Source organism: Rattus rattus, chromosome 12, assembly GCF_011064425.1.
Source record: "Rattus rattus isolate New Zealand chromosome 12, Rrattus_CSIRO_v1, whole genome shotgun sequence".
NCBI classification, from domain to species: domain Eukaryota; kingdom Metazoa; phylum Chordata; class Mammalia; order Rodentia; family Muridae; genus Rattus; species Rattus rattus.
Genome location: NC_046165.1, coordinates 50803679 through 50816817, shown reverse-complemented (window position 1 = coordinate 50816817; position 13139 = coordinate 50803679). Strand labels below are relative to the sequence as shown.

The following is a 13139-nucleotide window of genomic DNA, read 5'->3' as shown; positions in this document are numbered from 1 at the left end:
TATCAGATATCCTGCATATCAGTTATTTGTTATGATTCATAACAGCAAAACAAGTTACAAAGTAGTAAAACAAAATAATGTGCTGGTTGGGGTCACTGCAACATGAAGAACTGTGTTAAAGGGTCACAGCCTTAGGAAGGTTGAGAACCACTGCCTTAGAGCCTTTCTTGTTTAACATGTAACCAGATGGCTTTGTATTTCTTTGGGGGAAATGATTTCCCTTACTGGGTCCTTCGTTTTCCTTTGCCACTCTCATTTACTTTTTATGTTCACAGTGTTTCAAGGACAATTTGTATTAAAAGGATTTGAAAGTACCAAAACTGTAACTCAGTATAGTGGATTGTTTTCTGTTATGATGTTAATATTATACAAGGAAATTGTATAAAGTGTTGTCAATTTGATTATTGACACAATTAACATATTTACAAATAAACTGTGGTGTTGATAAAAAATTAGCATACACCGAATGGGTTTTCTTACAACATTTTTATATGTAGTTTTGGTTGATTCTCCTCCTCTTTTCCCTTACCTCCCTGCCCCTTCTCACATGTGTCCTATTAGTTACTGTGCCTTCACCACAAGCATATTATTTTGTCCTCTCATGGGGTCCTCTGGAGTTTTCTGGCCTCTAACCCTTACACACACACACACACACACACACACACACACACACACACACACACACACTTAAAGATAGCATATTTATTTATTTTTTTATTTTTGGAGCTGAGGGGCTTGCTAGGCAAGCGCTCTACCACTGAGCTAAATCCCCAACTCCAAAGAATGAGATTCCCACACCGGGAGTCGAACCCGGGCCGCCTGGGTGAAAACCAGGAATCCTAACCGCTAGACCATATGGGAGCTTCTAAGATAGCATATTTAAATGAGAGAGAACATGTAACAAGTCTTTCTGCGTCCTGGTTTACCCCACTTAATATCTTTTTCAGTTCAAATGTGATAGTGATTTTAATTTTATGTATGCGTTGTTGTATGTATGTGCACGTGTGTGTAGGTGCTCAGGGAGGCCAGAAGAGGGTTTCAGACCCCACAGGCCCTGGTGAGCTGTCTGACATGGGTGCTGGGAATTCAGTTGCATGCAATAGCCGTACCAGTCATCTCCCTAGCTCTCTCGAAGATACTTTGTTAGTGTTTTCAGAGTGCGGTCCGCTTCAGTAACTAGTGAGTAATAGTCTTTCGAGTATCATTGGCGCTGTCTTTATTATTTTATTATGTTTTATTTTGGTATCTGATGTATCAAAGGCTCAACGCATACATTCGCTCTCACTAATTAACCCCATTTCACAGGTGAGACTAATAGGACTCAGAGAAGGTAAGAAGTCAGAAGTAGCGACGTCACAGTTCTCTAGGAAGTGTTCTGATGGCCTTGTGGCCCCAAGTCACTGAGGTGAAAGTTCTGAGGGCCAAAGTTTGCTCTGTGCCAGCCAAAGCAGGCCAGTCCGGCAGCGACAGGGTTAACCCGAGGCCCCGCCCCGAGGATTGTCCTTGTCACGGCCCGGGTGAACCTCTGGAGCAGCTGGCTCTGCGCCTGCGCGGTGCCGAGGGGACGGGTCGGACTCAGAAATGGCGGCGTCCATGTTCTTCGGCCGGCAATTGGCCGCGGCCGCCCTGAGGAGCCACCGGTCGCAGACTACAGTGCGAGCCACCGCCCAGGTAAGTCAGCCCTGTTCGCTTTAGGTTCGGGGGTCGGCGGGCAAGGCGTGGGGGCGCGACCCGGCTGCGGGGTTCTCCGTGGCCCTGGCCCGGCCGGGGTTCCCTGCGATGCTCAGAGGCAACGGCCAGGGCTGCGAGCTGGCGCTCAGGCATCTCGGCTCCGCTCTAGCCCCTGTCCTCAGGAGGCCCGGGCAGGGCGTCTTGGCTGTCGGCCTCGCTTGCGGGAGTCCGCCGGAACGCTCCTTGAGGAGACTGGGGGCAGGGCCAACGCTTCTGGGCCCCTTTTGGGTGAGGGGGATGTCCTTCAAGTGTACTTTCAGGTCCCGCGAACTGTCGTGGGTGGGAAGGACTTCGGAACACAGCAGAGTCGGCCTACCTGCCTTCCCCAATTAGTTGTGTTTTGATCGGTCAGTCCTGGTAGTGAGTGCTGGTATCGAGTTTTAAGTTTCCCAGCTGGCTAGATGGGAGAGTAAGGGAGGAGTCTTTTAGAGGACTTCACTTCTGGACAGACCGTAGGTACCTACTTTTTGTTGCTTTGTTTCTCGATATTTAGAGCGTATCAGATTTTGTCCTAAGGTCATTAGGCTTGTCAACATCACTGGGGGTGTCATTAAGGCCAGGCACCATTGATGACGTTCTGGTGGCTTGTAGAAGTACTTTGGCCTAAGAGACATAGCAGACGAGACAAGGCGAGGGTTTAATTCCATAACTGTCCATTTCTGAAGCTGTGTGCTCGTGTCTATTCTACAGCATTGAGAACATGAAAACTGGGGTTGCAGTTTATTTGGTGGAGTGCCTGCCTAGCATGTAGGAAGTTCTGGGTTCCATCCCCAGCATCCTTGTAATCCTAGCACTCATAGTGGAGGCAAGAGGGTCAGACATTCAAGGTCATCTTTTACATTGAGAGTTCAAGGCCAGTCAAGGCTACAGGTGACCCTGTCACAAAAGAACAAAAATCAGTTAAACAACAACAAGCCCCATAAAAATTGGCCCCCAGTGTTAGGTTACAGAAGATAGTTACAGCTTTCTAAGATAGTTAGAGTTTTGGCTATGTTTGAAGGGGATAGATTTAGCCCCTCCCCTTCTTTAAATAATGCTGTCAAGTTTTTAGAGGATAAGGATTTAGTGAACAAATAGGTTTTTACTCGAATAGTTTTTAATCTATTTGGGAATTCCTTTAAAAGGGCCTTTGCATCTCCCTATGGGATGTTTAATACATTGTCTTTATTTCAACTCTTTTCCCTTTACCCCAGCATTAAGAGTGTGTCTTTGGAGTTTGCTAGTAGTCTGAAATCTTGCTCTTATAGATGAGGACACAGTGTCTTAGGAGGAAACTTCTTTAAGGTCACACATTAAACTTAGTAATTCAGCTCACTTAAATTATTGCTCTGGTCAGGGTGGTGGTGTCTCAGGCCTTTAATCGTAGCACTTGAATCTCTGTGTTCAAAGTTAACCTGGTCTACAGAGTAGGTTCCAGGACATCCAGGATGTACAGAGAAACCCTGTCTTGGAAAGAAAAAACAGTCATTCCTCTGGTTTTCCAGTTTTTTGTATTTGTGTGGAGAATAACCCAGGTTATGACAGGTACTTCTGGGTTTGTCCAGGAACTGGTTATTTTTTTGAGTAAGGAATGTTCTTTTTCATTAAGTACCCCTCCTTCCTCCTGTTTTGAGACAGGGTATCACTGTGTAGCCTTGGCTATCCTGGAATTTTGTAGACCAGGTTGGCCTCGAACTTAGCCACCTGCCTTTGCCTCCCAAGTGCTGGGACCAAAGGTGTGCATCACCATGCCCAGCTGCATTTGTCATTTCTTTATGATGACAGCATGTATAACTGTAGCTTCCACTTGCTTTAAAACAGACAACACATTGTTGTTACTCACAGCCACTGCAATAGAACTCCAAAACTCCCTGCTCCTGTCTGATTGCAACTTCTGATTCTGTCCAGTCCTTGGGATTATGCAGGGATTTGAATTACCAACAGAACTTTAAAACCAATGAAATTTGAAGTGACAACAGCTAGTGCTGTTAAATACTTCAGACAGTAAAATTCTTTAAAGAGTTGGACGTGGATCTCTGAGTTTAAGACCAGCCTGATCTATAGAATGAGTTCCAGGATAGCTAGGACTGCGCAGAGAAACCCTACCCTGTCTTAACAACAACAACAAATCAAATAAACAAAAGCCCAAACTCAAACTAATGAAAATGTTCCAACAGTAGTATTTAACATTTTGCAATCTATGCTTTTATTAAAAAGAGATTGGACTGCCTCTACTCCTGCGTGCTGGGGTTAAAGGGTGTGCATCATCACCTGACTCCATATGCTTTATCTGTAAAACATACACGTGTATCTAACAGCCTGAGACCACCTGAACAAAACTCCCAACAACAGGCACAAGAAGCCCTCTTTGGAGTTGTTGGCCAAGAAATTCCCAAAACATACAACCTATTGCTCTTGTCTCTAATTACCCCCAAGAGGTGGAAGATAAGTAAGTCTGTTCCTGAAGACACCGTGTACTTCAGAGAAGGGCCAGGAGACCTCTGAGCTGAGGCTGATCCAAATGCTCTTTCCCTGGAGACTAGTTTTCTTGGTACTAGAAGGCTCCATACAATTTTTCCTAAAGGAGAGAGGCCAACAGCAGTCCTGTTGAACTAACTATATACTATATTTAACATGACCACCATGGCATGCTAACCCTAAAGTGTAGTCAGTGCACACATACCATGATAGTAATCAACCCCAGTTAGATTTCAGACCTGTTCAGTAAGAGGGAGACCATGCCTGATACTGGAAACCTAGCTACCCACTTAGTGCTAGTGGAGTCTGATTATTGGAAGAGAATCTATAACTACTAATTTATTAAACTGACATAATCCCTAGCATTTCATATTATACCTGCAGGTAAGTAAGTATAGTCCTCAACCCTCATTATGGAAACCTCACTTTGGAACGATGGAGACTACTACAGAAAACCACAGCCAATCAAAATGCAGAGTTGTGAAGCTTAGTCCCAGTGGATACACCTACAGAACATTCCCATACCTTAGGCTCAGGGAACATTGGTGAAGAGGGGGCTGAAAGATTGTAAGAGCCAGAGGGTCAGGACGAGGGAGTTTGCTGTGAGAGTGTGTCTTTTAGTAATGTCAGAAGCTGTGCCCATAAAGTCTCACCAGCATGGCCGCCCATGTGGGCTGACCAAGGGCGACAGCACTGTGCATGCCAAAGGGAATGAAAAAGTCCGCAGGGCTTCAGCCCTACTCCGAGAACTCTAGGCAGCCAAGAAAACTGGAAATGGAAAAGGTGTCCCTCTGCAGGGAGGAGCACATCACTTAGGTGCTCAGTGCTCAATGATTGTCCCTGAGAACATACGTACAGGGAGGGTTAGCTGAACTGAACAGCTCCTTTTAGGAATACATCTGTATTATATGTATATCTATAAATGCAATCAGTAGTGAAAAAAGAGACTATGAATTTGAAGGAGAATGAAAAGAGGTATATGGGAGAGATTGTAGGGAGGAAGGCAAGGCAAGGGATAAATATTGTAATTAAATTTATAATCTTAAAATTATATGAATATCTATAAATGCAATCAGTAGTGAAAAAAGAGACTATGAATTTGAAGGAGAATGAAAAGAGGTATATGGGAGAGATTTTAGGGAGGAAGGCAAGGCAAGGGATAAATATTGTAATTAAATTTATAATCTTAAAATTATATGAATATATTTATCTCTGAAATCATACCATTCTTTTTGCTGAACTACATGAGAAGTAGTTCAGAAGAAGTACGTGATACTCTGTGAAGATATCATGGCACTTCACCTTGTGTACTTATACGTGTATCTTTAAGAATAAAAATTTTGGAACTTATAGTATGTGTAGTACCAGCAGTTTGGGATTTGAGATAGCAGGATCACTTGATTCCTAGAGTTGCAGACCAGCCTAGACCATCTCAAACCAAACCAAGACAACCCCCCCCACCCCCCAGTTGTCAAGGAATAGGATCTTTCCCCAAATAACCCAAGTTATAGTCATATGGAGGAACTTTATTGTTGATTGAAACTGAACATCTAATGTGTAGGTTCTGATGTCCCTACAGTATCTTCAGATTTTGTTTTAGGAGTGGGGCTCTGTTTCTGTGGTTAATTCCTCCTGATACATGCAGCTCCGGAGGTACCATCGACTGGCGTAGACTACTGACTGACATATTTTTAAAGATTATTTTCTTTTTAATTGTGTGTATATACATGTGACTATGCTTGGGTATGTGCACATGTGTGTGGATGCCTGTAGAATGGGGAAGAGAATATCAGATTCCCCAAGGCTGGAGTCACATGCAGTTGTGAGCTTTTCAGTGTGGGTGCTGGTGACAGAACCTGGGTCTTCTGGAAGAACAACAGACAGTATGTGCTGAGGCAGCTCAGCCCCAGCATTCACGTTTGTAACATTAGTGGCACACTGTCTTCTTATAGAAACATTAAAAATTAGTGTGACAGGCTTTTCTAGGTACTTTCTTCACCTGTATTTTTATTTTGAGGTATAGTTTATGTGCAATAAAATACATGATTTAATCTAATGGCTAGATTGATTTTTATGTTTGTACAACTTTTAAGACACCACTCAGATAAGGCTGGTGTCAGCTCACAGAGAGCCCTGTCCCCCTCTCTTTATCAATACCCCCTTGAAAAGTAACCACTAATTCTGACTTCTGCCACCACAGGCTGAGTTTTACCAGTGTGAAGTATGTAAAAAGAGAACACAGGGGCCGGCATGATGGCTCAGTGGGTGAAGATATGTGGCCCCAAGTTTGAACTTTAGTTGGAACCTGGGACTCACATCATGGAGAGTTGTGAGTCAACTCATGCAAGTTGACTTTGACCTCTTCATATGTGCCATGACATGTGCACACATACATAAATGAATGTAATAGAAACTAGAAAATATCATAGAAGTTAGTATTTTTCTTTGGCATCTTTGCTTCAGCATTACATTTGTGACTTTAATTCACTGATTTAATCCCCCCCCCATGAATTATATAAATACTTATAGTTTAACCCGTTGGTAAACAATTGGGGCATTTACCTTTCTGTCTTAATGAGTAAGCCTGCTGTGAATGTTACTATATTTGCCTTTAGGTAGGTATTAGACTTATTTTCGGTTGCTATTGTCTAGGGATAGGTCAGCAGAGAGACGTCAGAGCAGTGGGAAGTGGCTGACTTTTAACATTGGAGTGACTCTGAATCACGGTATTGAGTTAGTTATTGAGATGGCAGCCAGGCTTTTGTTATTTTTCCATGTTCTTGCTCATGTTCTTCTTGTTCCTCCCCTCCTCCTCTTCCTTCTCCTCTCCTATCCCACTCTCCACAGGGTGTGTGTGTGTAAACTCTGTGCTCATGGGGTTTGTGGAGTTTTCTCCTTTCACCTTTTGTGGTTTTGAGGTTTTGAACTCTAGTTGCTAGACTTTCATGGCAAGCACTTTTACCCACTGAACCATGTTGCCAACCCTAGCCAGCATTTAACTAGATGAATTAGCAACAAGTTACTGTTAGAGTGATTGGCTTGTTAGGCTAGAGGTTCTTAAACTAGCATCCTTAAGATTCAGCTAAGTGGTTTGTTACTAGTTTAGATTTCTTTGAGTTCGCTTCAGAGATTCTGGTTTTGTAGACAATGGAGTTCATGAATTTGCACATTAAGAAACAGTTTTCATTTTGATGCTATGGATTAAGAACTCATTTCAAGGAACAGACTTTCTATATTGCTCTTTATTTTCAATTTTATTTTTCTTATTTTATGTACTTACATTTCAAATGTTATCCCCTTTCCCCCCCTCCCCCATACCCCTCCCTCTGCTTTTATGAGGATGCTCCCACTCTCACCCACCCACTCCAACGTCAGCACCCTGGCATTGCCCTACACTGGGGAAACAAACCTTCACAGGACCAAGGGCTTCTCTCCTCCTATTGATGCCAGACAATACCATCCTCTGCTACATATGTGGCTGGAGCCATGGGTCCCTCCATGTGTACTCTTTGGTTGGTGATTTAGTTCCTGGGAGCTCTTGGGAGCTCTGGTTGTTTGCTATTGTTGTTCTTCCTATGGGGTTGCAAAGCCCTTCAGCTCCTTCAGTCTTTTCTCTAACTCCTCCATTGGGGTCCCTTGGTTCAGTCCGACTGTTAGCTGCAAGCATCTTCATCTGTATCAGTAGGGCTCTGGCAGAGACACCCATATCTGTTTCCTGTATATTGCCCTTCAAATTGAACCCTTCTGATACTCTACTTTTTGATGGGAATTATGTTCGGTGTGTTGGATTTCGGAAGTAATGGAAGTGACAGCTAAAGCTCAAGAGTTAGATGTCAGTGTGGCCTTGGGATGTCTTTGTGGCTTATTTGTTCTGTGTATTGCCTTGAGGTTGAAAGCCTTGAGAGCCTTCCTTTAAAAAGGAAGGCAGGTATTTCAACATTTTTTTTAGGTTCAGCTTAGACTCTGACAGATGCTCGAGATGTAACTGATGTGAGTGCTTCCTGAGATGTGACCTTGGTGCAGAATGCTGGAAGTTAGCTGGAAGGTATAGTAGACATTTCTCCTTGACATTTTGTTGAATAAGGAAAAGAATGTGTGTCTGTGTGTGTTTAAAATGTCCATGTGTTGGGATGTATGTGAGAATTACCCACTGTGCATGCGTGGGAGGCCAGAGGGCAACTTTGACTTTTGCAGGGGTTCTGAGAATTACTCTTAGGTCCCCACACTTGGACTGTAAACACTTACTCTTGGAACTGCCCTTTTGGCTTTTTGGTCATAATTCTGATGTTTCAGTTTTCTCTCTGTATGAGCACTCTTTCTCGTTCTTATTGTCATCTGGCATGTTTGTGTACTGAGTGTCCTTGTGTGCAAATATACAAAAAATTCATCAGTAGAGGATAATTTCATTATTCTGTGTCTAGTTCCTATGTGCTTTTTAAATGTTTAATAGAATGAAGGAATATTCAACACAGGGTGAAAAGGGCAGGAGTTTGTGGTTGCTATGTTCTCTTGGAAGAAGTGTGGACGGGTACCAAATATTCAGCTATCACATATCCAATGCCAGACAGATCTCAGAGGAGGATAGAGAAAACAATTGGGAATCAGTTTGGTGGAGGAGGTTGGCCTTAGAGCCTCTGAAGTTATCATTTAGGTAGGTATTTCCTGTAGGCTGATGGAGATATGATAATAAAGCCCAGGTGTAAGATAGGACTAGGGATGGATGAGGAGGAAGCAGAAGCTACAAGGGTAACATTTGATATTTAACTGTAGACCAGCCTTAAGCTTTAGTATAATTGAGCAAGCTACTCTGTTGTGTTTACTTGATTTAACGTAGCACTTTTGTTGTAGTTATGGAGAACTGAGCACTCTATAACCAGATATGAATAGGTCTGCGCGCTCTCTCTCTCTCTCTCTCTCTCTCTCTCTCTCTCTCTCTCTCTCTCAACAACAACAAAAAGATAAAAACCTGCCACTGTCATACTTAAATGTGTCTCCAATTCTTTTTTAGGCTCTGGGAAGTTCTGGATTGTTTAGCAAGCATGGATTCCAAATGCAGCAGCAGCAGCAGCAGCAGCGGAGTCTCTCACTGCATGAATACTTGAGTATGGAATTACTGCAAGAAGCGGGCGTCTCTGTCCCCAAAGGCTTCGTTGCAAAGTCATCAGATGAAGCTTATGCAATCGCCAAAAAGCTAGGTACTTTACACACCTTAGTCACCTTGACACAGACAATTCTGTGAGATGTGAACTTTACCTTTGGTTCGATGACATTTGACATTTATATATTTTGGGAGGAAGGTTCTCACATTGCCAAGGATGACTTTGAACTCAGACTTTCCTGTCTTTACCTCCTAGAATGCTTAGATTAGGCTTTGGGCCACCACATTTGATGTGGCTTGTTTCTGAGAAGGTAGACTTTTATAATTGTTGAGACTTTACAGTTATTATAAGATGATATTGAGCTGTACTGTTAGTGACTTAGGAGTCATTTATCTTTGTGGTAGGATGCTGAAGTCCTCCTTTTAGCTAGAACAGACTTAAGGGAAAGTTATTCTCTTTACTTTGTAGCTTAAAGGATGGTGACTGCGATGAATTTGTTTTGTTTGTTTATTTTTTGTTTTAGGAAAAAATTGAAGGGAAATCTTAGCTGTTTCTATGTGGTATGGAAAGGGGTGGGACTTACTCCTTGCTCCCAGTGGATGCAAGAGAATGAAGAAGGTGAACTCTAGACTAAGTTCCCTGTTGTATCTTTATTTGTTCACTGATACATCCCAAAGGTTAGAAAGATGCCTGGCAACCAAGTAATCAATGCATATTAGTGTTTGTTAAATGAGTTCAGGAGTTGCAAACATTTGCTGCAATATTATCTAGTTTTTTAATTTAAAATTTAAAAAAAAAATGTTATGTTCATTGGTGTTTTGACTGCATGTCTGAGGGTGTCAGAAGCCCTGGAACAGGAGTCAGACAGTTGTGAGCTGCCATGGTGCTAGGAGTTAAACCCAGGCCCTTGCAAGATCAGCCAGTGCTGCTAACTGCTGAGCCAGCTTCCAGCTCCACCAGTACTTTTATTTTTGAAACAATCCTTAATAACTTTCATTAATTTGAGTTTGTAGGAGAATCTTAAACAGTTTTTGATTCTAGGAAATACACTTAAGTTTACATTTTAAACAATTTAGTATGAAAACAATGAAGTACGGTAGTGGCTGTCCACTGTTTCCTGTGTAGTACTATTTGAGTCCTGCCTGTTTGGTGTAGGTAAGTAGGCGGTCATCTTGGATGCTGTTTTGATTGACTTTAAATATGCTTTGGTGAACTTTGTGTTTATTAATATTTCACACAAAGTTTAAGAAGTGTTTAAAATCTCATTTACCTTAGCTATAAATATGAGTTTTCCTTAAAAATGAGAATATTCCTAGGTAAATTAATTTGAATGAGATGGCCATTGTTTGCTTGACTTGACTTTATTTACAGTTTTTATTGTTGTTGTAATCAAAAAACATTTTCAGATTATTCAACAAAAGTTTTCACTAATTTCAGTGAAATGCCTGTTAGTTGAATGAATGGGATTTGAGTTTGTATATGGCCCATGGCAGCAAGTCCTAACTTGTTTATTAATGAAATCAGAAAACCGTTTCCAAATTGTTAGTTTTTCTGTTTAGTTTTTTTTCTTGAAAAAATAATTGAAAAACTTTTTTAAAAAATGAGATAATTTTGTATTCTGAAAATGTCTGTGGATTAGGACTTATAGATCTGTAAAGGGCAGCTGGGACTCTGACTTTTTAAAAGAAATGTTCCTTTTAAAAAAGTGTATTGGCCTGTGTGAGTCCATGTGCACCGCATGTGTGCAGGTGCCCACAGAGCCCAGAAGAGGCCGGGGATCCACTGGGACTGGAGTTAAGGGGATCGTGAACTGCTCCCTGTTGTGGGTCCTCTGCAAGAGCGGTGACTGCTCTTAACCACCAGGTCATCTCTCCAGCCTTGGGAGCCCTGACTTTGAGCCTATGGACTCAAAGGTCTTATGCTTAGAGAGCGTTTGTTCTTGTTAGGAAATACTGAAAGATGAAGGCACGAACAGAGGACAGCACTGTGAGCCCTGAGGGGAAAGGCTCAGGCTTTCTTCTCGATGTTGTAACTGACCTGTGTGCTGTCTGCCATGTAAGGGATTTGTTGCATGACTTAGTGGAGTTAATTCAACTGTGTCAATCATTTGTCCTCATACTTAATTTTCTAATTCTTCTCCCCTTACTACATCTTTGTTTGTAAATGAGTATTTCTAAAATACTAGATAACCAGGAGAACTAGACTGAATAAGAGTTTTGTTTTAATTTGGACACTGCCTGTCTTCTGGTCCCAGAGGCTACTTGTTGATTAAGGAAATTGTTGGTTTTTAAGTTAACATTTAAATTACCTTTAATAACCTTATTACTAGTTTCATAACACTAATGAATGGCAGAGTCTGACTTATTGTGGGAATGGTCTTTTCCAAATAAGGCACTTCTGAGCTTCTAGTATATTCAGTTATGAGTCTTTCAAGAACAATGGAAAATAGTCTAGATTTATGAGAATTCTGATTTTTATGAGAATCCAAGATTTTTTAACATGTTCCTTTTTCAACATTCATCAAGATGTGTCTTGGGAACTCTGAAGTAGCTTATGAATAGCCATGAATATAGTTAAGGTTCGGCTGCCTGGAGGTTCATTCTAGTGGGGAAGCCAAGCCACAAGTGATACGCAGAAGAGAAGAATGTATTATGTTAGAAGTTGATGAGTCTGGTAGAAAAGTAGGTCAGAGAAGGGAAATGGTCAGAGGTGCGAAGATTGCATTCTTAGTTAGGTCTGTCAGCATAAGTAAGCCTGGGGCCATGTGAGTCCTAGAAACATGAGTGGACAGCAGGTAGATTAGGGTGAGCCTGGAGGGCCAGATGAGCGGCTTGTAGCTGAAGAGCAGGAGCTAAAGGACACAGACTAGGCCCTATGGCTTTGTAGGCCATTGTAAATGCTGTGGCTTTTACTCTGAAATGGGTGTTTGAAGTAGTTTTGAGTAGAGTATCATTTCATTGACTACACCTTTAAATATTCCATTGTCCAGGTGAGAAGAATGATGGCCAGGGCAGGTGCCCAGCTGGAGCCAAGAAGGAGTGACCAACTCTCTAGTTGTGGGAGTGTTTGTTCTCTTTGTTCTTAAATACTACCGTGACTAACTTTAGGATCAAGTCTGACATAGGTAGTAAGCATTTTCAATGGCGGCTAATTTACAGCATTTTCTAAGTATTCTTTTGTAGTAATCCTTTATGCTATAGTTCTCTGCTCATTTGTTTGCTTTGTTTTTGTTTGTTTTTTTGAGACTACGTTTCTCGGTGTATCCCTGGCTGCCATGGAACTCACTCTGTAGACCAGGCTGGCCTCAGACCAGAGATCCACCTGCCTCTGCAGTCTTAAGTGCTGGGATTAAAGGCGTGGCCCACAACACCCAGCTTAGTTCACTTTTTATTTGATTACCCATTGATTATTTCAGTCATTGATTACTTATTCTGTAATGGAAATGACTTTTTCCCATACTACAGTGTCCATCTTCAGTCTGTTCGAATATGTATTTATATGGTAGTGGTCATATTCCAGAGACGACTTTGTGCTCGAGGTATAGCAACTAGCATGAGGCCCTGTATGCTGCCATAATATGGTAAATGACACTACACACTGCCAGGATGGCAAGGCAGAATGAGAGGGATCAGAAATTATGCATGTCTTTGTGACAAGAGAATGCTTTTTGAAGAGGTGTTACTCTTCATTACGGATAGTGAGTGAAATCTAGATTAACTATCCAGTTTGCTAGGTCTGGGCAGAAATGCTCCTGTGTGGACGCATGTGAGGTCAAAGGTCAGTATTGGGTGTCTTCCTTTATTGCTCTCCACTTAAAAAGGTTATTGTTTTTTTGTGTGAGTGCATCTCTCT

The 13139-nt window shown here is 42.0% G+C and overlaps 1 protein-coding gene and 1 non-coding gene across 2 annotated transcripts in view; one reads left to right on the top strand and one right to left on the bottom strand.

The window, feature by feature from the left end:
* Positions 1-789: 789 nt before the first annotated feature.
* Trnae-uuc lies at positions 790-861 on the bottom strand. Its single transcript has one exon. It is a non-coding gene; the product is annotated as a tRNA-Glu (tRNA).
* A 675-nt stretch (positions 862-1536) lies between these two features.
* The window catches only part of Sucla2 (succinate-CoA ligase ADP-forming subunit beta), a 47276-nt gene continuing 35673 nt past the window's right edge, over positions 1537-13139 (top strand). The window contains exons 1-2 of the mRNA XM_032917516.1: positions 1537-1671; positions 9197-9383. Of these exons, the coding sequence (XP_032773407.1) occupies positions 1582-1671; positions 9197-9383 (277 nt within the window). The 5' untranslated portion in view covers positions 1537-1581. The remainder of the gene's footprint in view (positions 1672-9196; positions 9384-13139) is intronic.